This window comes from Pteronotus mesoamericanus, unplaced genomic scaffold (genome assembly GCF_021234165.1).
Source record: "Pteronotus mesoamericanus isolate MK-2021 breed Mesoamerican mustached bat unplaced genomic scaffold, CSHL_Meso_final contig_41, whole genome shotgun sequence".
Classification (NCBI taxonomy): domain Eukaryota; kingdom Metazoa; phylum Chordata; class Mammalia; order Chiroptera; family Mormoopidae; genus Pteronotus; species Pteronotus mesoamericanus.
This window is the reverse complement of record NW_026555152.1, coordinates 8663211-8690428: the sequence shown is the minus strand read 5'-3', so window position 1 is coordinate 8690428 and position 27218 is coordinate 8663211. Positions and strand designations below refer to the sequence as shown.

Below are 27218 nucleotides of genomic sequence, written 5' to 3'. Positions count from 1 at the left end.
CTTTGAGAACCCCTGCGTGCTTGAGCTGACAGAAATGACAATTCTTTAATGCTTGAGGCTTATTATTGTAGGTTTCATCACTGGGCGCCAAAAGAAAGGCACGCCAAGGCGTTGAACACATCCAGGAGACAACATCCGACCATCCACAGCTCAAAGGCTCATAGGAAGTAAACAATTCTTGGGAGGGCGGGGGTTGGGGGCGGGGGTGTCAGACCGTTGGCCCAAGCTTGCAGTTGCCAGGGGCAACGATCATCAGCTGGGGTGCGGAGACGCAACCATCGATTAATCGCGCCTTGCGCAGTCTCGGAGGGAGAGGGCGGAGATGGCTGGAGGAAGGACGTCCCCAACGCGTGGTCGCCAGTGGAGCTCGGTGGCGAGACTCTCGCTCGTTCTGCGATCTATTGGAGTGGCTGCCGAGGGCTCGGGTTGCGGTCGGGGAGGGCGGGAAGATGGCGGCGGTAACGGCGGGCGGCCCGGTAGGGAAGGGGCGCGACATCAGCCTGGCAGCCCTACAGCGCCACGACCCGTATATCAACCGCATCGTAGACGTGGCCAGCCAGGTGGCTCTGTACACTTTCGGCCATCGGGCCAACGAGTGGGTGCGTGCGGACGCGACGGGCCGTGCAGGCAGGCGGGGTGGGAACGGGGTCGTCACACCCGGGCGCGACACCCCGCTACCGGAGGGAACGCGACCCCGGAGGATGGAGGTGGACAGTGGTGTCTCGCGGCGCCTGGCCGAAGTTGGGGGGATTGCGCCCACGGGCTCTGGGGCTTGGAGGAGTGGGCGGGCGATCTCTGAAACCATCTGAAACTGGGGCAAGACTTAAATACATGCAATACCCCACGGTGAGAGACCGGACTAAACGGGACGGGACCTTGAGAACTGAAGGAAGGGGAGGACCTGGTGCCTTGAGGCCGGAAGACTGCTGTACTCTTGAAAATGCAAAGCGGGATATGTTACAGGAAAACGGTGGCGGTAGAGGAGGCGGGCGGGCGTTGGGGGCGTGGGTGAGGGTCGGAGGCGAGTACGCGAGGGGAGCCCCGGTTCTGGAACCTCAGATGGGACGAAGAGAAACCAAACCTTAATAGCGGGGAGGAAACTGAAGTTGCCAATTCAGGGAACATAACAAGGAAAGAGTAAACTCGGGGAATAAAAGACTAAATGGGACTCAGTCTAACACTTAGAAGGAGGCTGGCTCTCTTGGAAAGATCATTACACCGTAGCCCACCAAGACCAAAAATGCGTTTTAATATTTGAATTCATTTGGGAGCCAAAATATTTTTAGTACTCTTGTCAAGCAGAACCGCAACAGATAGCAAAGGAATTAGATTTAGTTCTCACAATTGGAATGGGGTAGGAGCGTAAGATACGTGAGCCCTCATGCAGGCTACAAGTGGATTTTGAATGTAGAAAAATGGATTTTTTTCTCTTTACGTCCTAGGGATTTTTGTCCAAATAATACTAAACTGTCAATTATAGTACCATCCACCATTACTTTTAAATAAGTTACAAAACAATATAAAGGACTGATCCTGAATGAATGGATTTCAGAAGATTTTTTTAGAAATACATTCTCCGAAAAGGAACATCAAAATTTAAGCAAGAAAACATCCATATTGGACAAATTAATATATTTTTAAATACCCACATTTATTTATATAGCCTACTTATTCGCCTGTAACTTCCTAACAAAGATGAAAGTTAAGTTCTAAAATGGGAGAGAAGAAGGGAACAGTTTTGTCATAAATTCTTAGGAAAGGTACTGAAATGGGCTTATGGCTGCTCTCCAAGTAGCCGAGCCAAAAAACAAAAGCAACACAAACCGGTGGGGGTTGGGGGGAGCTCTTTAATATTCATAGTTCTGTAATAGGAAGTAACCCACTTGGTCAGGAGGGTTATTACCCCCTAGTTTTCAGAAGAATTTGCCACCTTAGCAACACAGTGAACAGTTTCATCAATGGTAACTTAAAAAAGAAAAAAGCAAACATATTCTGCATCCGGCTATTATAATGCTCTGTAGAAAAAAGCCAAAAGCATGATGTCAGTTCTGTCAAGGTAATTCTGTAGTACAGACCAGGATCCGGGGTGTATAGTTCTATAAACGACCAGGCCTAGAGTCTGGAAAATCCTGAAACATGCAAGATACCATTCCTCTTGAATAATTACTTCCTAAAGGCTTTTGGGACAGATAACCTGTTAAAATAGTTGCATAGTTTTATTAGATACCCAGTGCAGCTCCTACACTAAAGCCTCATGAAAAGACAAAAGTGTCACAATGCATTATTTACAGGATTATGTTTTCCTGCATCCTGGACTTGTTACCTTCAGACAAGCCATAATTCACTCTGTAAAAGGTCATTCTTTCAAAGGACTCATCCTCAAGGCTGTGTTAGCCAGAAAAAAAAGAGAGACCAGTTTAGTGGCAGAGCAGTTGCTGGGGGTAAACAAATTATCACTATTGTTTCCATGTGCCATAACTCAGGCCTTTTCGATGGGAGCCTTTTGAATGTAAACCTAATAAATTCATAACGCACATTTTTGAGAATGGAGGAGAAAGCATATGCAACAAGGAAGGTGGGGAATAAAGGAAGGGAGTTCTTAGTACGCTGAAAAGAGAGAAAGAACGACGAGGCTTTCAGAGCCAGAGGAATTAGGAGGGATGAGTGGACAGGAAATGAGCTGTTTTAAGGAAGGATTAAAAAGATGATGTCTTGACTGAGAGAGGAATTTTAGAGTTAGACCTACTTCCCACTGCTAGGAAAGACCACTCCCCTATAAAACCCATGTGTGGAAGAATAAGCCTGAATCTTCTTCCTCTCAGCCCCGAGAGTAGTAGTTCTTAATGAGTTGATTTGACTGCAGAAAATTTCTGGTGGTCTCACTGAGAGCCAGGTATTACTGGCATCTAGAGGGTAGAGGCCAGGGATGCTGCTAAAAATCCTACAAAAGGGCTAAACTTGAGAAACTGCCTTAGCGACTAAGCTACTGGTTTTCTGAGTTTAGTGTCATAACAGTTTCTGGATATGAAGCCCAAGCATTTGATATTTATTAAAATATAGGTGACTTGGATGCTACATACGTGACTGAGAAAGAAAGATTTAGAGGGTAAATGAAGACCTACTTTTCCATTATTTTACCATAACGATCAGTAAGATAGATTGCTTCGAGTTGTCTTAGAGGGTTCAGATAGCGTTCTGAGTCCCAATAATGCACAAACTAGCACTATTTCACTATTTTAAATTTTGAACTGCTTAGTTTTTTAGCACTTGTATTTTAATAGTAAAGTATAATATTAAATCATTAAATTGTACTTTTAAAATTTAAGCTAAAATCCACCAGAACTATGAACTAACGCTTTAACATAAAAGTCCTCCTTACTTGCAGGTCCTAAGGAGGATCTAATAAAGTCTTGTTTTAACTATTCCCCATACCCCCACCCTGGGCTTTGCCCAGAATGGAAAAAGTAAAAAATTTGGTTACCTAAGATAACTGTGGAGGGATCAGAAAAATGCATGAATTTGAGCTGTTTCAACCATAATAGACCAGAGAATATGTTTTGTCGTCAAAGATCTGAGTGGTGTAGGCTGGTTATCTCTTTGCAGTAGAGAAACTGAGACAGAATAATAATTAGTCCAGTGTGATCTGGTAAGAACCCCACTCCAGGTCCAATTTTGTAATCTCTGAAATAATTCTTGTCCATGAACAAACTCATGCTCTTTTTGTGTAATGCTATATAAAAATCTAATTTTTAAGAAATGCTTATTATGAGTTAGAGAATAATTTCAGGAGAAGCATACCTTTTACATTTCTGATTCTGGATTTTTCAAAACTAAAATTGGGCATTAAAGTCTTTTTTTCTTAAAAGGTAATGTCTGTTACTACTTCAGTAAGGAAGAAAGGAAACAAGTCAAAAGTCATTAGCTTTATGTTTTTACACTGATACATATAAATATCCTGATTTGGGGGTCTAAGATGAAACAGTCCAAGGTCAAACACTGGAAGACAGGAAAGTGTTTTGGCCTTGTAGCAAGTGATTCTGACAGTGCATGTAAGTCACAATTCCTAGTTCTGTCACATATATCTTCAGTTTCTTACTAACGTAATAAATAACACCAAATATTTAGTTTTTACATATTTATTTTTAAAGTCTCTGTGGACTAGTAAGTGCCTTAAAACTTTAGGGACACCCACAAATCCTTGGGTGTAGGTAGCATTTATTGTACCATAGTGGCCATTTTCTCAATGACTAGTATTGTGGTGGTTTCAGTAACTCAAAGTTTAAAGTGCACTCAGGTTATAGACTTCTCAGCAGATAGGAATTAACCATGTTTACAAAGAAAGATAAATAATAAAGTTTCAGTATATATTTTTTCATTTTTACTTGGTATTTTTCAAAGTGCAGTGGCAAGTGGTCCACATTTGAAAAATAAGGATACTTTTCATAATACATTGAAGTGATTTATACAAATGTCATAGTAAATCCATTTTAAGAATGAAGTCCCTAACTTTCTTACCAGTGTGTTTATATAGAGAAAAGACTGGCTAAAATTGCTTTAACTATTATAAATTCTTTATTTCTAATTACATATTCTATAATAATAAGGATTAAAAATCTTGTTACTAAGTAATTTACTCTTAATAGCTATTTGCTCCTAATTTGGACCATTGTGGATTTTGTTTTTATGACTCCTAATAGAGTTCTGCGGGCAGAGATCATGTTATCGAACTAAGCAGAATCATCATTATAGGTTCTCATGCAGCATCATCAGAATCACCTGAATGGCTTAACAAACGGGCCTGCTGAGTACTAGCCCCACAGTTTCTGATTCAGTCGGTCTGAGGAAGGACCCAAGTATTTGCATTTGTAACAAATTCTCAGGTGATGCTGCTGCTACTAATATGGGAACACATCGAACTGTGAGACCTATTGATCTACAATGACTAAGAAAATTGCTGAAATTAGTTGGGTTTGTGGAAGGATTATGCTTCCAATTTTTTTGTTTTGCCTTTTTAATATTATTTTGATATTACACTGTTATTCTTAAAGAGTGTATTTTTTAGCATACTGCATACTTAAACTTTGAATGATTTTGGTAATGGATATTAATAATTAGATATTATGAGGTTAAATAGAATGCCGAGCTTAAATCATTAAATAGCAACATACATCTTAAATTCTGAATTATAATTGCTTGATTACTAGCTAATCAAACAAATGGATACTTAAATTTTTTTAGAATGCAGTGCACCGTTGAACATTTTTATCAGGGCCTGGGGTTCTGCCTTTGTTGAGTTAGAAAAGAGCCTTTCCAAATGGACTAAAATGATAGGTTATCATTTTAACTTTACCGCTTTTTCCAGGTTTTCTCAGGCAGATTTCCTGAGTCCTAACTTGGTACTGTTTCTTTCTGTTTAACTATTCCAAAAATCAGAACTTGACTCTTAACTATTCCACATCCAGGAGGTGATTAATTATCTGAAAACTATGACATTGTTGCTGTCTTCTGTGTAGTAGTCCGAGTAGTGTTATTGGCAGATCACCTGCTCTCCTAGGTGATGGGATACAACAAGAGAAAATGAACTCCGAAAATAAAGAGATGCGGTTACCAGTAATTTCTGCAGCTTGCTGTCTGCCCAGTTCAGAGGGCAGAGCAAAAGGCAAAACACTTCTTATAATCTCTTTCTAATGAAATCCATTGTGTGCTGTCATCTCTGCATTTGGTAAAGAGAGACAATGATGGTTTATTTTGTAAATGACAAAAGGAGGATGACCGCTTCTTGCTGCTTAATCAGCAGAGCCGAAGCCAGGCCAGGAGCCTGCTTTTCTCCTTTCCCTGAGACCAGCCAGCCTTCCTAGGGTCAGGTGCTGCTTAGACGTGGCCCTACTTGAACCTGGCTAGAATTCCTATTCTGTAAGAAGTTTATGTTCTTTAACCCCTGTGAATATTTATTATTAATGAAGAGAATATACATGTTTTGCCTGTGTTTTTTATATTCTAGGAGAAGACTGATGTGGAAGGGACCTTATTTGTTTACACAAGGTAAGAGTATATTACTTTCATAAAGAAACTGACAGTAATTCTTCTTTAATTGTAGTTATATTTCTGAAAGAGGTAAAAGAAATGAATGTTAGTTTGAAGTTTTACTTGACATAATGTAATACTGAGAAATGTCACCTAGGATAGTGTGAGGCATGCTACTTTCAGAATATAATTTAAACCTCAATATAGATGAACTTAAATCTTTGGGTTTTTTCAAAAGTAGTATTAAATATTTATCCTTTAATTCAAATAAATGGTACAAAGTTCTTGAATATAATGCATTGGCAAGGAGCTAGAAGTACACTATTAAGGATATTAGATTGTTTAATCAGTATTTAGAAAAGGGTCCAAGTATTTGTTTATCTTTTAAAATTTTATTTTTCCATTATAGTTTACATTCAATGTTTTGTATTAGTTTCAGATGTACAGCATAGTGGTTACATAATCATATACTTTATAAAGTGGTCCCCCAATATTTTTAGTACCTACCTGGCACCATACACAGTTATTATAATATTACTCACTATGTTCCCTATGCTGTACTTTATATTCCCATCACTATTCTGTAACTCCCAATTTGTACTTATTAATCCCTTCACCTTTTTCACTTAGTCCGCCAATCCCCTCCCCTCTGGTAACCATCCATCTGTTCTGTGTATCTGTGAGTCTGTTTCTGCTTTGTTTGTTCACTTTTATTGTTCTTTAGATTCCACATATAAGTGGATCATATGGTGTTTATCTAAATATTCCAAACCCAGTAGGTTTTTACTGATGTCTCTCCCACCACCCTTGACCATTTAAAGAAGGATAATCCAAAATTAAAGATGTCTGAGTCCTCCATTATTTAGTTAATGCAATACGTTTCAGGGTAGATTTAGTATATTATTTATTTTAATTATTGATAAATTTAACGGTAAGTTCATGCTATTAGTAATTTATATCAGATATTGTTAATGTCACACATACACACAGAGACATGGAGTATGTATATTGTTTTAATTTATGTGACATTTAATTCACATGAAATGTCGGCTGCAGTCCATCACCATCATGCAGGGGGCAGTGCAAAGATAAATACAAAGGCTTCATACAAACCCTTCCAGAGCTAACACTTTTATTGGGGAGGTAGAACATTTACACGTAACACAGTATATACATACATTGACATTTAAAGGTAAACTGCAATGCAGATAGAACTAACCCTAAGTGCCAGCTGATAGGTTGGTTATAAGCAATGAATGGGCCACTGAGGTTGCAGAGGCTTTATAGAGTAGTGAGGACTGAATCAGCCTTAGGACTAAAGATAGAGCTTAACGAGCACAGAAGCATGGGAAGGGCAGGCTTGCAGGAATGGCATAAGCAGAGGCATGCAACCAATAGTGATAAAGGGACAGTAAGGAAAATGACTTTGGTACAGAGAGTTTACATTGGCTTATATTAGTCAGAAGTTGACAGTGAGGGTAAAACAATTTTGCTGACTTGGAATGTCAGACTAAGGATTTTGAAATTTATTTTCTTAGCAATATGGAGTCATTGAAGGTTTATGAACAGTGGAATAATAGAATTACAACAGAATGTGTGGAGAAAGTCAGTGTGTCAGCATTGTAGCATGCATTGATTCTAGAAGAACTCAGAGTTACGGAAGGACATTGGGAATATGCCTGCAGTGGACATGAGATGAGAGTGTGGACCATAATGGAAGTTGAAATGAAAAGGATTTATTGAAATATTGCATGTATATAGGGAATGGTGACATTTTTTAAATAACATTAAGATTTTGAAATGGAAGACTGAGAGAATGACAGACATTGATGGAACATAAAAGTAGAAGGTCAAGAATCTGATTCGAGGATAAATTTTAGTTTATTTTGAAATAATGATTTGGAGTAATAGCTGGGCATGCAGATAGAGATGTCCAGCCACCCAGGGTAGGGCCAGGGCTGCTGACACACAGTTTCGAGTCATCTGCATTCATCTGGTCATTGAAACTGTGAGAGAAAATACGTTCTTTGAAGCAGAGTGTAAAGAGGGAACTGAGGAAGGCTAACGATTAGTTTTAGATCCAGCAAGGATACAGAGAAGAGTCTAAGATAAAAGCAGAGCTACAGCAGTAAAGAGGCCAGTTGTGAGCACAGTGCAGGAACAGAGTGAGTCTGCGTGTAGGTGGAAGCAGCAGTAGGAGGGGAAAGAAAGGACTGGATGGGTGAGGCCGGCAGAACAGGTGAGGAGGAGGTAGGTTTATTCCATTTCAGAAAAGTGGTGGGAGGACCCAAGAGTTTTAGCTGTATTAGTTTACATTGTGTTCCAAAACATTCCAAAAGCATTAGAGTGAGCTTATTTAGTAGAGGCTACTCTTGAGAATTTTGAAGTGTGAGAAGAAAAGCAAAAGATTAAAATCTACTGTGGGCCAAACACGCAATATGCAGTCTCATTCAGTTCTCAAAACAAGTACTATTCTTTTGAGAAGTAAAAGATATATTAATATGCATTAATGATTTATTTTAGGGATTTTAAGCAGGGTTATTTTTTTTCCAGTGTACCCAAACCAAATGGAGCTTTGTATTTTCAAGTACTTCTTAATTTACTTTGAGTTCCTAGTGAACCTGTCAGTTAAGCAAACCATTAAATTGAGAAATAAATCTTTCTTGATTTCTGAATCTTTTCCTCACCAATAGGAGCCCCTCCTAACTCCTCCCATCTTCCCCTAAACCTCCCACCCCAAAGCCAGATTCTAGTATGTTGAGTTCTTTCCTCCACAGAGACAAACAAATGAAAAGGGAGTTCAGGGTACAAGCAATGGAGCTGCCAGTGATATATTTCGCTCTGTACCCATACTGTTGGAGAAGTGAGACCCTGTTGTGATAATGAAATACTTGAAGAATCAAATTCTAATTCTGTATAAAAACACCTAATCCTATTTAAAAATTTTTGTCTTCATTTCCTCCCATGTCTTCCTTTTTGTAATAGAGTTCATAGAGAGCCCACAGGTGATTTCTGAACTTGAAACTTCTAAAGGACTCTACCAGAGATCTTCAGAAGTCAATTTTCATTCTTCCTCAGAATTTAAGTTGAAATGATTATTATGATTATGTCTGGTTTTGATTATATGCCTACCACTTTACCTCTCTGCAAAATGAGTTAGATACAGATTGCCTTCCATCAATTTTAAAATTGGAAGGCTCAAAAGGAAATTCTGTAAATGATAATGTAGCTGTATTTACTCCGTTATCGGCATCAAATCAGATATCAAGTTTATATCAAGCTAAGATATAAACACCTTTCTCCCTATTGCTCATAACACTTCTGTGGGTATATTACCCTGACGCCCTAGTTTAAAGGAAATAAATGAATTCTACTTCTTTTACTTTCTGCGTGTAAGCATGTGGGGTTTCTTTTGTCACCATAAGCCACATAGTTGAATTGCTATGTGGCTGTCATGCAAGAGTAGGCAAATGCAAATGTAGTTATTAGACTTTATACTCTGTATAATTTGGGTTCTTTCTTCCTGACGGAGAGTAGGCACTGAAGGTTTATTGAATAAAATGAAAAATAAAAGGTCATTAAATGCCACATTTTTATGGAGAAAAACTTTATAGTAGTTTATGAAGCTGTTTGCTTTATATTAAAGAAAACAATATACCCTCTTTTTGCATTAATTATATAAATTTTAAATATACTTTATTTTCTCACCAGTTCATTGACCAGAGTTGCATCATTTCTTTAATAAGTTTCACAGCTTTTCATTTCAGACCAAAGCCAAGATTTTCTGTGAAATTTTTTTTTATGTAAGTGGATGTACACTCTATATTAACTATCACATAGTTTTTAAAATAATAATTACCATCTCTTCTTAAAGGAATTTACCATCTAGAGAGGGAAATAAGATACAGACACACACAGTTAAATAAGTAGGATTTGATTTTACCAAAAGATCAGTTATTACGGTCATGCTGCATGTGTTACATCAATTAATATATTAGTGCTATTAGCTCCTTGTAAAGAATCATTGCTTTATATGTGTACAGTTGGCTTGCACAAAGCTGTATATATGTACAAAAATATTGAAGACACACTCAAATGTAGGTTGAAGACACATTTGAAAGCATTTATACTAAAAGTGCACTATACTGAACAACTTGTCTTTTGATATCCTCCCGCCCATTGTGATTCTTAGGTCTGCTTCTCCAAAGCATGGGTTCACCATTATGAATAGGCTGAGCATGGAAAATAGGACAGAACCCATTACTAAAGACCTGGATTTCCAGCTGCAGGACCCTTTCCTTCTCTACAGAAATGCCAGATGTGAGTCTTTCTTAATGAATTGGGCAGTTTTATTTCAGCAGTTTGTTCAAGTGTTTCAAATTGTATAGTGTCAGTCTTTGTGTTTGTGTTTAGCATAGTGATTCCAGGGCCAGCATTCGTTAGCCTGGAAAGTGCATGCCTATTTGAGAGAATAGCTTCTTCCGTGGGGAAGTTTAAATGAAAGCCATGTGAATATGATGATGTGACCATTCAAACCCTGTCTTGTACAATGAGACCACTTTGTAGTGTGAACCCCCTGGAGACTCTAACTCAGCCTGACCAGGGCTGGGTGAGGAGTTTTTGTCAGGAGACTGCAGGAGAACACGGAGGTGGTGCTGTAGAGCACAGAATTAATGATTCAGCCGGTGGCACTTTGTGTGTGTGTGTCACTTCTAACTGAGCCTTCCTATAATATGTTTGGGGGAGAGGACCGATATTCTAGAATTGCCATCTTTTGATTATATAGTAAGTGAAAAATCAAAGTCCAAGGAGTTTTGGTCATTAAGAATTTCATAATACTTTATAATGTTGAAGTTATATTAGGTAATTAAATTGGTCCTTGTCAGATTTGAAATGAGGTAGCAGTTGTCTATCCAACAATCTGTCTCTATTTTACTCTTGTATCTTACCTGATCACTTGTGTCGGGCAATTGGACAGCCCAGAGAAAAACCGATGGGAAATATTTAAACTGCAAGAGCAGCAACATGTGTTGGTGCACACAAATGCTCTGTGCTTTATGGACAACTTTCAGAAAGACCTTGCAGTTAGAGGTTTTCCATTCATTTTCCATCCTGCTCTTTGAGCTCAAGATACAAGAATTTGCCTACTATATACTATTCAGTGTAATCTTAATAATGAATGTAATACAAAAGATATTTAATGTTATAACCCCAATGAGTTGTTTAAAAGCATCCATTTAATGCTATATTTATTTATATTCACAAATAATTAAGTTATTATGACAGGTGGTCACCCTATTATTTAGAGACTATGGTTAAATTTTTATGAGAAAAAATGAAAGCTATTAAAATTGTAACGTGACTTACTAATGGTAGGTCCCATGAGTGAAAAATTTAGTAACATAGAGAAATATTTTGTTTTCTACTCCTGTTTCTTTGTCGGAAGATATAGTTTTGTCATTTGTAGCTTATAGCTTGAATTGCTTGTATGCTTATAGTAATGTCAGTTGTTATTTTCTTTTATGTCAAATTAATATATAATTCAAATCCTAATAAACAAAATAGTCACATAAATAAGTACAAAATAAGTTAATATTAGTGACTTATAGTAATCATTTTTGATCACTCTTACTTTGGATAAATACTTGGTCTAGTTAGTATAGATAGTATTGTAGGTTCTTATTAGATTGTTATACATTATATATTATGTACTTACACCAAAAATATAAAAATACAAGCTCTATTTAATGTGGTTGATTTTAAAATTAACTTTCCTAAGTCCCATAGGATTTATCTGATAGGAAATACTATTTGGATCTAACAAACACATATTAAGCCTCAGCTTGGTTCTAGACCAGTGCTGTCCAGCTGCATGTGGCCACCGAGCATCTGAAGGGTGGCTTCATCCGAGTAGAGCTGTGCTATGGGTGTAAAACACACACTGAGTTTCAAAGACAATACAAAAACAAATGTAAAACATCTCAATTTTATATTGATTTACCTGTTGAAATGATAATATTTTAAATATGTTGAGTTAAATAAAATACGTTTTTAAAATTAATTCCACCTGCTTCTTTTTATTTTTTGATTTAAAATTACATATGTGACTCACATTTATGGTTCACCTTATATTTCTATTGAATGACAATGTCCTAGTCATTTTTATTTATTTTACCATATTTTATAATCACAGCTTTGTGAGGTAGACATCTTCACTACCATTTTGCAGATGAGCACACTGAGGCCCAGTGAGGTGACAGACCTGACAGATACCCACAAATTCTGATTCTAGTTTTATTGCTGTTAATACACCACATGTACTGCTCTCTCCACTATTAACATGAATGCAAACTGAAAGCAGCCTTTGGGGTGCGTGTTAAAATGTTTCTAATGAATTTCCCTAAGAAAGAAATGAAATCAGTTCAACAACGAATATCTTTCTGGTTTGTTTCGCTTTCTTCTCCCTTGATATCTGCTACTGATGGCCTTTGCAGCCACAGTCATTTGGTTTTAGTTTAGTTTATTTGTAAATGGCTTTTTGGTTTCTGACATCAAAAATTCACAAAAGGCTCAATAGAGTAGTGAGGTGTTTTCAGAGTCTCAGATACCTCCCAAACGTTTTTAAACAATTCAGACTCTTTGTATAATAATTGTAGATGGTTTCCATATTCTCTGACTATAGATTCATTCATTATCATTTGGACAGTGAACTCAGCTTCATTGAGGTCTGGTTTTTTAAGACTCTACCCTTCAAGATCTGTATAGTGAAGAATCTCTCTTGGTGTTAATATAGGTGTGTGGGAAGTTTTCTTATTGAGTTTTTAGATTCACTAGGTTAAAAAAAAAAAAAAAAGTAGTACCTAAGGAGATAATTATCTCTGTCTAGAATTGGATGAATTTAGAAGAACAAAAATAAAAAAGTGAAAACCTCAGCCTCTCTTAATAAAAGGATGTTTAATAAATAAATAACCTTGAATTTTGACCAAACACAAAATAGATGATTTTATAACAGTAAAGAATTTATAGTTTTTAAACTTGGTCATAGTAGAATTTGACCTGTATAACATTTTAAAATAACTAAGATAGTTGTTAAAAGTTAGAACCAAAATTCATTTATTCAACAAATATTTACTGAGCATTTGCTATCTGCCAGGTACTATCTCAAGGCTTAATATGGCTTATTTAATTCTCATAACTTTTTATTATAAATACTATTATTTTTTTTTTATAAATGAGGAAACTGAGGTTAAAGGGATTAAGTAATTTTCCATGGCTCATGACTATGTGGAGATGGAAACAGCATTTGAACCGAGAAAGCCTGACTTCAAAAGCCCAGGTCCACGCAGTGCAAGTACTAATGCATGGCTGATGTGTTTGAGCAAGCGTGACTTGTTAAGAAATGCTTAATCTTCTTAGTGTACACTCCAAAGTATAAAAAACAAGTTTCTTTTTTAAAAAGTTGAAAATCAGTTGTATCGCAATTATTAGAAAAGCGAATATAAAATAAAAACTAATGTAACAAAAAGCTGGATTTGACCATTTCTTTCATATTATTCCCTTTTAGTAACCTTTTACTATATTTTCCATTTCCCAATTAAATAAGATTTTGGTATATGGAAACATATTTTAGAAAGATATTTTCCCAAATATATCATAATAGTTAAGATAAGTTAGAGACAGTAAAGGCAGGTAGATTTCAGAGTTAGGCCAACAGGTTGAATATTTGATTGTGCTTACAGGATTAGAATGATATTCTTTTGAGCTCCTTGATTTTATCGAAGACATAAGTCTGGAGCTTAAGAGCAAATTAGAAAAGGCAAAATCAAGATATTTAAGATCAAACCTGTTTTAGAAAACTCCTCCTCAGTCTTAAAGTAAATTTACCATATTGGGTTGTTTTGTATTAAAAAAGAAATACAATTTAAATACTTTGTTAATATTGTAGCATCTGGGGAAAACTGCAATAAATAATGAAAATGATAGTTACAGGCAGTTCTTCTTATCTTTCAAATAGGCCATGTCCTAGAAGTTCCTTTTAAAGTGATTGGTGGTATTTTAGTTATACATGGTAGATTGAACACATTCCTAAAACTATAGAAATGATAATAAAGGGGAAAAAAAGACAAACCCACAATGGTGGTAGGTGTATTGCATGAAACAGATGGAGTAAACAAGAAAGAGGAAGATATAGTATGATAGCTTTATTGTTCACAGTTACTAACTTTGCCTCCTTGCAGAAGATTATATCTCTCTGCTCTGTTGTTGCCAGACTTGACTATATGATTTGGTTCCCTGCCCCACCCTCCACCCCTGTACCGACTTCTCCAGGAGGATATTATATGGTCACCCGTTGAACTCAAATATGGCTGTATGAATTGCTTTGGCCAGTGAAATGTGGGTAGAAGTGATATGTGTTACTTATGAGCAGATACTTTGAGAACTAGCTCATGATTCATCATCTCTCTTTTGCTTCTGCCTCAATGACTAACAGTATTCTCGGCAGAGGCTGCTCTGTCAGCCTGGGTCCTAGAATGAAAATAACATGGCACAGAGGTAAGGGCAACCCATGATGAATATATAATGTGCATGAGAAATAAACCTTTGTCATTGTAAACCATTGAGATCGTGGGGTTGTTACTGCAGCATAACTTCAGTTAGTATGACTGATACACAAGCCAAGAAAAAGGGATCCAAACAGGATGGAAGTAAAGGAATTCTGAGAACAGTGATAAAGAGGAGTCCCATAATGATGCCTATGCAATTAAACTAAAGATCATTCAGTCTGAATTAAAATGAAAGGATAAAAGGCTTCCGGATGTCCAAGGAAAAATTTGTAACTGATAGTTTTGATCTATTGAGACATTTACAGTTTCTTTTTAAGAGAGTTTGATGATGATATCGGAATATTGGAAACCAAGAGGGAGAAAAAACTAACAATATGAGACAATTCATAATTTCTGGAACAACAAAATACTGTATCAGAAAGGAAATACAATCATAGTGTACTATATGGCTCTGCAGATATCATAATTAAATTATAAACACTGAATATGAATTCGTACTATACATTTACTGGAAGGATGGGGAAAAGTGTGTGTGTTTGTGAGAGTGTGTGTATTGTGAGAGAATTAAATCCTCTTCAATATATTTTAAAAATCGAGAAGTGGTGTAAAAAGAGATTTAAATACCAGAAGAAAAGTTGGATGAGAAATAAATGGAGAGCAGAAATAACTGCCATTTATATAATTAAGGTTGTTTTGGAGAAGCTGTAATTAGGAATGTAATGGCTAGAGAAGAGTTCTCTGTTTTTATAAACCTTATAGTATTTGACTTTTAAAATTATGTACATATGTTACTTTGATAAAGATAAAAATTAAAGAATATAATTGGAGCCCTGGCTGATGTGGCTCAGTTGGTTGGAGTGTTGTCCCATGGGCCAAAAGGTCGCAGGTCGATTCCCAGTCAGAGCATATACCCAGGTTGTGGGTTCAAGCTCTGGTCAGGACACGTATGGGAAGGCAACCAACTGATGTTTCTCTCTCTCCCCCTCTCTCTGTCTCTCCACCCCACCAATACTCCCACTCCTCTCTGTCTGAAAGCAATGAAGAAATGTGCACGGGTGAAGGTAAAAAATATATGTAATTGAATATCAATACATTCATAAAAGCAACATTTTAATGGGTGGTTAGGTTTTTGCCCATTGTACACCTACCTAAAAATAGTATGCTAACATTATAATGATGTATCTATGAAATAGAGCTCTAGCATGTGTAGCATTATTTCTGTAGGAAAATTCATTCAAGAGTAAAACTTGTGTAGGCCCCGAGAATATAACATCCTTAGCAGCAGGACAGATGACTTCTAGTGCCCATGTATAGTGACAGATAATTTGTAAAGCTAGATATTCCTATAAATTGTATTTTAGTATGTGGTAACAGTAAAGTAAACTTCTCAACCTTCACAGCCACTTGCTAAGCCTCAGTTCTACACCGGTTCTGTCGCTCACTCCTCTTCGTTCCCACATCCATTCCAGGTCAGGCTTTTATTACATCACCTGTTACTTGAGGTATTTCATAACTCCTCCTAACAAAAAGAGATTAAGCCTCTGGTACTAGCCAAAATAGAGTTCACTACAACATCTCTATCCCACTGGTAACAACTAAAAGTTCTGGACAGAGTATGCCCCCGCTCCTTCCAAAATCATAATTGAGGGTTCTGAAAGTAAGCAATCACAGGCATATTGGAGAGGGAAGTCAGAACCTGAAGAACGACCAGTATGGTGTTGAGTTTTCTGATTTTATTCTTTGCTTCTTTATCTCCTGGCTTTGACTCAAGAGTGGGCCAAGTCACAGAATTGAGGAGAAGAACAACAAAAAAGCAAGAGAAGCCCCTCTTTCTAGTCTGACAATGAGAGAAATCAACTCCTGTGAGCTACAAAGTGTGAAGAGAATTGCCCCCTCTCCCCCTTTTTTCTCTCCTAGCCATACTCTGAAGCCAGTTGCAGTGCAAAGCTGAACTACTACTGTGTTGGTGATGGTGGTGGCACCAGCACCTGAAGATCCCAGGAAACAGCCTGTCTCTTCCAGAGGAACTGCAAACTAAGGCCCCTGTGCTGAAGAGTTTGGGGGAAATCCAGTTAGATATTTTCATCTTTGTTTTGCTTCACCTTGTGGGCAGTCCATGCTATGCAGACAGCCTGACAGTGTGAAAAGCTCAAACTCTGAAAGAAACCCTGACTTTCTAACTAGAGGAATGGGGAAAAGGGCCCCTGATTGCTGGAGAGTGGGGGAGACTCTAGAGGCAAGAGCTGGATAAGGAGTTCCCCAAATTCTGTCTATAAACTGACACAAATCCTGGTCTCAGTTGTGAACTTCACATACACGTAACAGAGCCAAAGAAACATAGAGAACTAACCTACAGTATAAACCACTATCCAAGCTTCAGACTAACATCCAGATGCAAACGATTTTGAAAATGGAACTGACATGGGAACCATTGCACACAAAGGCAAAACAGAACTTCTTGTTTAAACATAACTAAATTGATTGCATTCTCAAACCAACAAATAAAAATTAACATTTTCTGGAAAGTTTTAAGAGGACTCAGAGTCTCACAACATAATCAAAACATCCATGATACAACCCAAAATTACTAACACAAAGAACCATAAAACTGTGATCAAATCTCAAGGAAAAAAGTCCACAGATGGTCATCCTGATTTGATTTAGATGTAATTATAAGAGCATGGCTTTAAGACAACTTTTATTACAATACTCCATGAGATAAAGCTGAATACTCTTGAAATGTGTGGAAAAATAGAAATTTTCAGCAGAAAAAATAGGTATGAAAATAAGAACCAAAGGGAAATTTTGGAACCAAAATAATACAGTATTCAGTGGATGACCTGACACAGAATAGAGATGACAGAGGAAAGAAAAAAAATCAGTGAACTCAAGGACAGATCAGTAGAAATTATCCAATCAAGAATATGGAGAAAAGCCCTGACTTGTGTGGCTCAGTTGATTGGGCATCATTCTGCAAAGCAAGGGTTGCCAGTTCTTTTCCCAGTCAGGGCACGTACCTGGGTTGTGGGTTTGGTCCCCGACTGAGGTGCATGCAAGAGGCAACTGACCAATGTCTTTCTCTTACATCAATGTTTCTCTCCCTTTCTTTCTTACCTCCCCTCTCTCTAAAAATAAATTTAAAATCTTTTTTAAAAAGAATAGAGAGGAAAAAGATGTTAAAAAAACAAAAATCCCCAGGACATCCAAGATATGGAAACAACACAAGTACCCATTAATAGATGAATGGATAAAAAATTGTGGCACATATATACAATAGAATATCACTCAGCCATTAAAAAAACGAAATCTTACCATTTATGACAGCATGGATGGACCTGGAGGGTATTGTGCTAAGTGAAATAAACCAGTCAGAGAAAGACAAATGCATATCATTTCACTTTTACGTGGACTCAAAATAAATGAACAAACTAGAAGGACATAGATAGAGAGAACAGATGGATGGTTGCCAGAAGGGATGGGGTCTTGGGGAGCTGGATGAAAAGGTGAAGGAACTAAGAAGTACAAACTGATAGTCACAAAATAGTCTCAGGGATGTAAAGTACAGCAGAATGAATACAAGCGATAATATTTTAAGAGCTATATATGGTGCCAAGTGAGTGCTTAAAATATCAGGGAAACCACTTTGTAAAGTATGTGATTGTTTAATCACTATGCTGTACACCTGAAACTAATACAAAATAATACTGAATACAAACTGTAATTGAAAAAAATTTTAAATGAAAAACTCAGAGCAAAAAAAGCACACCAAAAATAAACCCCAGGGCTTCAGAAATCTCCAGGGCAATATCAGGAGGTCTGAATTTGGGTTACTGGAGTCTCGTGACAGGAATAAAAGACTGGTGTAGAAAAAATATTTGAAGAACTATGGCTACAATTTTCCAAGTTTGGTGAGACACAAATATATAGATTCAAAAGACTTAGTGAATCCCAATGAGGATAAATGCAAAGAAAACCATGCCCATAAACATCATTATAAAACTGCTGAAAAACAGATTTTAAAAAATCTTGAAAGCAACCATTACATGTAGGAAAACAATACATTACATATAGGAGAAAAATGTTTTGAGTAACTACAGATTTCTCTTCAGAAACCATGGAGTCTGGGAGCCAGAGGAGCAACATTTTAAAGTGCTGAAATAAACTGTCAACTTAGAATTCTATCTCCAGTGAAAATATCCCTCAAGAATGAAGGTGAAGTAGAGACATCTCAGATAAAAGAAAATTGAAAATAAATGCTAAAAGAAGTTCTTCAGGCTGAAGGGAAATATTAAAGGGAAAGTTAAAGCTGCAGAACGAAAAGCAATAGAAATAGTAAATGTACAGGTAAAAAGTCGACTTTTCTCAAGTTCTTTAAAATACATATAACTGTTGAAAGCAAAAGTAATAACGTTGTCAGGAGGGGGCTTAATGTATGCAAATGTGATGCATGTGACAACTACAACATAAATGGGAGCTTAAAGGGACCTATGTCGTTGTAAAGCCTTTATATTTTACTAGAAGTGGTAAAATAAAAACTGTAGTAAACTGTGGAAAGTTAGGTATGTGTATTGTGATTCCTAGAGCAACCATTAAAAAAAAAACCCAGAGGTATAACCAATAGATAAATTAAAATAAAATGTTAAAATTTTTAAGTAATACAAAAGAAGGCAAAAAGGAGGTAAAAGCAAAGAAAAAATCAGGGGAGGCAAACATAAAGCAAAAATAAAATAGTAGATTTAAACCCAGCCATGTCAGTAGTTACATTGAATGTAAATGGTCTAAATATACTAATTAAAAGAAGAGTTTTTCAGATAAACAATTATGACCCAACTATATACTCTTTACAAAAAAAACCCACTTTATTTTATATTTTTTAACTGAACAGAAATGTCATGTTTTATGCCATCTATTCCTAAGATCAGCCCCCCGCCCCCCACTTAGGTATACAGTACAGTGGTTAAACTGAATTGTATAATTTACAAAGCGTTCCCCTATTATTTCCAGTATCCACCTAGTACTTTACATACTTACTATATTATTGACTATATTTCCTATGCTACACTTTACATCTCCGTGACTATATTGTAACTACCAATTTTTACTTTTTAATTCCTTCACCTTTTTCACCCAGTTCCCCAACCTCCCTCCCATCTGTCAACCATCAGTCTGATAAGAAGCCCGCTTTAAATGTAATGCTACAGATATGGATAGGTTACAAGTGAGAGTATGGAGAAAGACATACCATGCAAATACTAATTAAAAGAAACCTGAAATGGCTATATTAATTTCAGACAAAGTAGACATTAGAACAATAACAAAAAATTATCAGGAATAAAGAGGGACATTACATAATGATAAAAGGGTCAGTTCACCCATAATACCTTACAATCATTCATGCACCTATACCTAACAACAGAACTTCAAAATATGTGAAGTAAAAAGTGATAGAATTGAAAGGAGAAATAAAAAAGACCTGGAGTGATATTTGGAAACTTCAGTGTTCTACTTCTATAATTGATGAACAAGTGGACCAAAAAAAAAAGGAAGGATATAAAAAAGACCTAAACAACACTATCAATTAACTTGATATAATTGACATTTGTATAACATTTAATCCAGCAACAACAGAATGTACATTCTTCTCAAGTGCACATGTAACAGTCCCCATGATAGACTTTTTGACAGGTCATAAAGCAAACCTTAAAAAATATTTTAAGAATTGAAATCATACAAAGTATGCTCTCTGACCACGAAAGAATTAAACTAGAAATCAGTAACAGAAAGGTATCTTATATATCCGCAAATATTTAGAGATTAAATAATACTTTTCTAAATAACCCATGTGTCACAAAGGGAGGAAAATTAGAAAATATTTGAGCTGAATAAAAATGAAAATACAACATGTCAGATGAAACTGAAGTGGCCCTGGAGAGAAGTTTGTAGAATGAAATACTTAGATAAGAAAAGAAGAAAGGTCTCAACTGAATAATTCAAGCTTGCACCTTAAGAAATTAGAATAAGAAGAGCAAAATAAACCCAAAGCAATCAGACGGAAGAAAATAAGAAAAATGAGAGCACAAAGCAATAAAATAGGAAACAGAAAAACAATAGAGAAAACCTGTGAAACCAAAAACTGGTTCTTTGAAGAGTCAATAAAACTGATAAACACCTGGCCAGACTGATCAAGTTAAAAAAAGAGAGAAGTCACAAATTAGAAGGATCAAGAATGAAAGAGGAAGTCTCAACAGACATTAAGATGATAATAAGTATTATGAACTACTCCATGCCCATAAATTCTACTTAGATAAAATGAACTAATACATTGAAGAACAGAAATCAAAAAAATGTACTCAAGAAGCAGATAACCTGAGTAGTCCCATATCTATTAGGAAATTAATTTGTAGTTAAAAACTTTTTAACAAAGGGAACTCCAGGCCCAGATGGTTTCTCTTATGAATTGTACCAAACATTTCAAGGAAGACATAATACCAATTCTACACAGTCTTGTCCGGAAAACAGAAGAGGAAGGACTACTTTCCAACGCATTTTATGAGAGCAACATTATCCTGATAACAAAAATAAGACAAAGACATTACAAGAAAAGAAAATTATAGGCCAATATCTTGTGAATGTAGATATTTTTAAAACCCTCACCAAAATACTAACAGAACAGTATTAATAGCAGCATTATTGACAATAGCCAAAAGGTGGAAACAACCCAAATGTTCATCAGTGGATGAATGGATATCCAAAATATCATATATACATACATTGGAATGTTATTCAACCTTCAAAAGGAATGAAAATGAATGAGATACATGCTACATGCTAGCTGTAGTTTCTGCATGCAACATATACCTCCCTTATGTTTACTTCCATATGTGTTTCCTGAGCACTTGTGTATTGGTATTGATTCTGTACTAAGTGTAGGGAGTTCAATAATGAGTAAGATGCATCCCTTCCCTCTTAGAGTGTACCTTCCTAGCACAAAATAGAGACAAAAACCAAAGTAATATGCTAAATGCTGAGCTAGAAATACACAGCAGTCGCTGGCACAGCAGTACTGATATTTTCCTTCCATGTAATATTTGTCTGGTGTCTGTGCTGGAGTTGGTGAGGGAAGTGGTGTAGTTGACTGGAAGAGGGTGATGAAAATATTTTATATCTTGTTTTGGGTGGTTGATTACATGAAAATATATTATTGTCAACACTCATCAAACAGAGCACTTTAAATTACTTCTCAATTTTAAAAAGTAGAAATAATTGAACCTTATAAAAGAAGACTTTAAGAAATGAATACTTAAGTATAACTTGTTACCTTTCTGTTTTACCCTGGCATTTATTAACTGCTGTTTCATCTAACCTCTGTCCCTTCTAAGTTTATTAGAATGTCACAATACCTCTTTTCAAATTTGCATCTTGTCTTCCTCCACCTGGAAATACAACTGTCCTTATTCTAAAGCATATCTTCAGGACTTTAAACCACCATGACACAAAGCCTTTCATGTAATGACCTCACCTGAAAGTGTTAAGTAATTGCAGGTGATAGAAATAGTTTAATTTAGTTTCCAGATTGTTTGAAAGGCTGTGCCACCTTTCACCTGGCTTGGGGTGTCTGCTTTCTCCCTGTGGTCAAAGGAGAAAGGTTTCTTTTTTGCTGAAAATATGAAAACCTGTACAACTTAATCTTCCTCCCAAGTAGAAAGAATTAACTTTCTGCTTCCTTCTCAGGAGTCAATTTTTTTAAAATGAATTTTCTAGCAGAGAGAATCCTTAGCATCTATTCTGCAACCCTTTCCCTAGAACAAAATATATGTAAATTGCTAATAAGATTTTTAAATAGAATTATAGGTCTTTTCTTGATGGCTGTTATAGAACACATTATGAGCTGTAACTTTAATTTCTTCAATAGCTCCAAATGAAATGTACCTATATATACCCACAATAAATAATAGCAGTAAGAGGCCTTGGCTGGTGTGGCTCAGTGGATTGAGCACTGGCCTGCAAACCAAAGGGTCACTGGTTTGATTCCCAGACAGGACACATGCTTGCATTGTGGGCCAAGTCCCCAGTAGGGGACACGTGAGAGGCAACCACACATTGATGTTTCTTTCCCTCTCTTTTTCCCTCCCTTTAAGTCTATAAATAAGTAAAATCTTAAAAAAAAAAAAATAGCAGTAAGAAAGTCAAATTTGCAAACAAAAATAGGTCATAATTTGGAAGTAACATCACTAACTATACTTAGAATGCATTTTGTGAAAGGTTTGCTCTGTCATGATACCACATTAATAAGCTGAGAAAGCAGTGGCATAAGTAATAAATTACAGACCCCTTGTGGGCAGACACTACATCTTATATCTTACTTGCATTCTGTGGTACCAAATAAACACAGAAAGTGAACAGATCTGGGTAAGAAATAGACATGTACAATGTACTTAAAGTAACTCCCAAGTCATTTAAATTAATTCTAGAAGTCTTATATTTGTATATATGTCTGTTGTTTTTGTCCAGCTTTGAAGGTACTCTGCTAGGGGTGATTGAGAAAGAGCCATAACGTTGCCCAGTTTTCCAAAATTCTTCCCTATCCTCACTTGTGACAGAGATGGAAAATCCTACCTCTCAGCTAAGCAAAGCAGTAATGGGAGCTGAACTGCATGATTCACCCTCTCCTTGAGCGACAGTGCTAAGGAGCTATGTTTTGCAAGTGCCCTCCTAGACTTTGGGCCACGTGGAGGAATAAAAGGTCTTCCAACTTAACAGAGTCTAAAACCTCAAGTCGTCATCTGTTTTCTTAACATTGGAATCAGTTCAGGCAATTATTGCAAAAGCAATTTAAAAGGTTAGAAGTGAACCATGTGTAAATTTATTAGTAAGAAAATGAAAGCCACAGTGTCTGCCCACAGATAATTGAGAATTTGTTTTTTCCATTCTGAGATATTTACTGGTATATTGATAGCCTCAAATAGTAGTTGCTAACTTTCTTTGAGTCACAAACCCTCTTAAGAATCTGATGAGTTTCCTTCATTCCTGCCCGCCCGCCTCCCACCAGTGTTTTCAATGGCCTACTGCGTGCCAGGCGTCGTGTCGGGGCTCTACGCGTTGTACTTCCCAACCTCCAGAAACATGTCTGGGTATATACACACTATTTTGCGTACAATTTTAGGTATTTTATTGAACTCCCAAAGCCCTCAAGAGTCAAGAAACATATTTAAAGTAATGATATGGCTGAATATGATTGTCATTTTTACTAGGAAGAATCTTTATATTTGGAAAAGATAACAATAGAATATCATTTAAAGTAAACTCATTCAAGTCATGTGCAGGACGAAATGAGAGACAGGAATCTGACATTTCATATTCAATCAGAATAAGTAACCTGTGCAATCTTAGGGCTCTTTTACAGTATGTGAGAGGAGTGGTTGGTTGCACTAGATGACCTTCAAGGACTCTTTTGACTTGCTAAGTCTATGCTTCTTAGTGAGGAAGAAAGAAGGCCACTGAAATTAAAATTATTAAATGTGCTCATTCTGTGTCGGTAAGCCTCCGCTGTGATTCTAACTGAAAAATTGATCTATTTATTATGTGCCATTGCTCAGAGAGCTAATGTGTTTTAATATATGATTAAGGGTTACACATCTACCATGACTTGAGTGATGAAACTTGTCACTCTGACTTTAAATCCAGAATTATTTTTTTGTTCTCTCTGTCAGTGCCCACTTATGCTGAAGAGAACAGATCTAACCCCTAAAGAATACTATTTATCTAAAGAACTAGCATTCTATCAATTAAAGCTGGCTGTGTAGAGCCTGGTGTAAAACAAAACTTCACTTGAGTCCTCTGGTACCACTGGTTTTTATGTCTTTGGTTTTCCATGTGTTGAACTGTGATATCTGGAAGCTCCAAGACACATACACAAACACACACACAATAGGGATAAGCAATATTTCTCTAATTCACATAGTCTTTACACTTTCATCATGTATGATTAGAGGCTCCTTGTATATAGGATTTTCACATGAATTTGATGGGAAAATGTGTATGCATCTCTAATCGTAATTTAACTTAACGATCTGGCATGCAGATGAGGAAGAACCCATGCGGCAAAGTCATATGTGGTGATGAACAGATAGTGTGGTGAGACTAATATAAAGAGAGTAATATTGTGGCTTGGAGTGTATTTCGTATTTTGTTTTTGAGCACCCAGTTTGGCATAGTAGAAGTCTGAATTTTGGCAGAGAAAAGCTAGATTCCAAAACATTTACTAAAATGATTAATAAGTAAAAGATCTTTTAGTTTCCTGACCCTAACACAGTGCTTTGCATATAGTAAGTGTTCATTTTAGCTACATTGAGTATTCATGTCTGTTCTTTTAGAGCCTATTTTTTATGCTACTGACTTTTGCCCAAGAATCACTTAGAAACAATTTTAAATAATCAATTTGAAACTTGCTGGTTAATGTACGACTTAACCCACAGAAAGAAAAATTCCAATTTTTTTCATGTTCTTAGGGCTAGCTCTTTTTTGGAGAAAGAAAACAATTTTAGCCAAGAACTGGTGTTACAATTATCCTATGTACAACCTTAGAGCTCTTATTCAGTTGTAGAACCCAAACATGACTTAACTGTTTATAACAGAAAGGACTTTGGGAAAAGTGTTATCTACTATATCCATAATTACAGATTAAGGTCAAAATGAAAACAGTACAGAAACTCTGGCTCATTTTAGTCAAGAAGCAGCATTATTCTTCTTTTGGTAGTCCGCTACTATGTAAAATCTTAGAAATTTTTCAGTGATCATATATGTATTATAGTTAGAGTATTTTTAGCAAAGCTATTCCTATAATTATTAAACAATTAAATGATCTGATTCTAATATGAGGAAGTCTGTATTTCATTAGAACAAATACCTCTAGATATACTCTGCTTTATGTTTATCTTAAACATTGTTGGTCACAAACTACAGTTTGTACATGGCAAGACTCGTTTTGCTACATTGATATTTATGTAAAATAATACATTTTCAGTGTGTTCCTAGAATAATTAACATTGCATATAAATCTTATATTTTTAAAATAATTTAGGTACTCGTATATGTAAGCTTCAGATTACTATTATCAGACATGACTGGAATATCAGTATCTTCTTTTTTCTGCTAGATTGAGTACTTCTCGTTATACCCTGAAAAGAAATGTATATGATTTTGGAGATTAATTGCATTCTTTGAGCTGTAGTTGCCAGTGCCTGGTATGTGGTAAAACTGTTGTATAATAAATACACATAAAATGAGTACCTTAGTGCCTACACAGTGCTGGATCAATAGAAATATACAATCCTAGGGAGTTTATAACTTAAAGACAAAATCCCATCAACACTACTATGTCTAAAAGTATCAAATGTTTGAAGCAAAATAAACTCTGTGTGAAGTTAGGAGGAGAATAGGAGAGGGGTGTGAAGAGAACCTAGCCCCCGGCTGCAGCCCCTGCAGGAGGGGTGATGCTGATGCCAAGGACCGAGGCCCATCTTGCCTGTGATGTCCAACTAAGCCAGCATAGCGAAAACTATTAATTTAAGCAATTATAAGGACTATCAGTGAAGTCTTAGGTTTCAGCTCAACTCAGCAAACGTCTGTTGAAGGTGTACCACATGCTAGTTGTTCTGCTGGGCTTGTTAACCAAGTCCTGTCCTCCTCGGGCTCATAGTCCATGGAGGGGACAGTTGTGTAAATACCTAATTATGGCATGTATATTTTTTTCTTCTTTTAGTTAAAGGACATATAAGTAACTGGGAGCAAAGAAAAAGTTGAAACTATTTATCCCTGGAGGAATGAGAAAAACAGAGTCCTTAACGCTGAGGAGGAGCTCAGAGAGGGGGGAAGACACTTCAGGGGGCCCATGTTGTTTTTTGTGGCCCAGGAGACTATGCAATTAATCAGCAAGATTATGAACAAAATGAAAACGTAAATTTAAATAGCCAATAAAACAGAATAAGTCATTCCTATTTATATTTATTATTACCTATGGCTTTTCAGCTTCATAATTTTTAAAAATGTTTATTTACTTTGTTAAATCTCTTAGATTAAAGAAACTTCCCCTGAAATAAATAAAATCAGGAAGTTAGTATATAATGAGGAAGATTCCGTCTGACCTTTCATGATCCTGAGGGCAGTGGCAGAGGTCAGGGCTGCCATTTGGAGGAGGATAATGACCTCTGTGGCGATTAGGGAGGTCTAATGGCATCGCACGCATTTGCTATAAATGAAAACTTTAAAAAAGATAAAGCCATCTTTTTCTTTGAAGATAAATTCCTACTTGTATTTGGAGATACATATTAACTTAACCCAAATTAGTATAGTGCTTTAGTTGAAAGGTTGTTTTTTGTTGTCATTTTCTATGGCTTTAACTTTCTAATGAAGTTTATTCTTTTAGGAAGGGAAAGGTTGTTTCTACTTCACAGTATTGCTTAGGTTTTCTAGTGTTTCCCCAGAATGTTCATGAGCATTCATCACCCATAAAAGAAGTTTCGTCTACTGTGAACCTTCCAATATTTTGAGATCATGGGATCACTGATTTGTGAGGTGCAGTAAAACTATGTCATATGAGGAGAACCAGACCAGGGGCCAGAGATAACAGTG

The 27218-nt window shown here is 36.4% G+C and overlaps 1 protein-coding gene across 1 annotated transcript in view; it reads left to right on the top strand.

Moving 5' to 3' along the window:
- The first annotated feature begins 443 nt into the window (after positions 1-443).
- DCP1B (decapping mRNA 1B) overlaps positions 444-27218 on the top strand; it is a 49522-nt gene continuing 22747 nt past the window's right edge. The window contains exons 1-3 of the mRNA XM_054577198.1: positions 444-599; positions 6002-6042; positions 10217-10344. Coding sequence (XP_054433173.1) covers positions 450-599; positions 6002-6042; positions 10217-10344 — 319 coding nt within the window. The 5' untranslated portion in view covers positions 444-449. The remainder of the gene's footprint in view (positions 600-6001; positions 6043-10216; positions 10345-27218) is intronic.